The following is a 1,024-nucleotide window of genomic DNA, read 5'->3' as shown; positions in this document are numbered from 1 at the left end:
CTTGAGCAGAAAGATTTCACCTATCTTTATGAGCAGAATGATGCTTTGGTGTTTATGGATATGCAGTCTTACGACCAGCTTGAGCTGCAGCGCGATTTTGTGGGCGAGCGCGCCGCCTTTCTGCAAGACGGCATGAAGGTGACGGTCGAGCTTTATGAAGAGCGGCCGATAGGCATAAGCCTGCCGGATCAAGTGGTGCTGGCGGTTAAGGAAGCCGATCCCGTGGTAAAAGGGCAGACTGCCGCTTCCTCTTATAAGCCTGCGCTTTTGGAAAATGATATTCGCATTTTGGTGCCGCCCTTTATCGCCGCGGGCGAGCGCATTATTGTCGATACCAATGAGATTGCCTATTTGCGCCGCGCCGATTAGGTTTTGCGCGGGAATGCGGCGGGCGATTAAGCTTTGCCTTGCGGCGGGGCGCGGATTATGCGCATAAAGCATAAATGGCGGCAAAGCAGGCTTTGGCGGAATGCGGCGCAGGGCGCGCCTTTTGCGGGCAGTGTGTTTTGCGGCGGGCAGTGAATTTTAGGGAAAAGAGATTATGGCGCGTTCGGCGATAATGAATGTTATGGCGCAGGCCGCTTTGAAAGCCGGGCGCGCTTTGGCGCGCGATTTTGGGGAAGTGCGCAATTTGCAGGTTTCCTTAAAAGGACCGGCGGATTATGTCAGCATGGCGGATAAAAGGCCGAAAGCCTGATTTTGAAAGAATTGCAGTTTGCCCGCCCTTCTTATGGTTTTTTATTGGAAGAAAGCGGCGAAATCGCGGGCGAGGATAAGCAGCACCGCTTTATTGTCGACCCGCTGGACGGCACGACCAATTTTCTGCACGGCATTCCGCATTTTGCCGTCTCAATAGGGCTGGAAAGCCAGGGGCGCATGGCGGCGGCGGTGATTTATAATCCGGCGGCTGATGAGCTGTGGACGGCCGAGCGCGGCGGCGGCGCTTTTTTAAATGACAGGCGCTTGCGGGTTTCAAGCAGGCGGCGGCTGGAAGATTGTGTTATCGGCACGGGCATTCCGCATT

The 1,024-nt window shown here is 55.0% G+C and overlaps 1 protein-coding gene across 1 annotated transcript; it reads left to right on the top strand.

The window, feature by feature from the left end:
* The first annotated feature begins 60 nt into the window (after positions 1-60).
* LOC105461259 lies at positions 61-369 on the top strand. The gene has a single exon (XM_011707755.1). The coding sequence runs from the start codon at positions 61-63 to the stop codon at positions 367-369; it is 309 nt and encodes a 102-aa protein (XP_011706057.1).
* The last annotated feature ends 655 nt before the right edge of the window (positions 370-1,024 follow it).

The sequence above is a fragment of the Wasmannia auropunctata genome, unplaced genomic scaffold (assembly GCF_000956235.1).
Source record: "Wasmannia auropunctata unplaced genomic scaffold, wasmannia.A_1.0 LD300807.1, whole genome shotgun sequence".
NCBI lineage: Eukaryota > Metazoa > Arthropoda > Insecta > Hymenoptera > Formicidae > Wasmannia > Wasmannia auropunctata.
The sequence above is the reverse complement of the archived record's forward strand: the minus strand, read 5'-3'. Positions and strand labels throughout refer to the sequence as shown.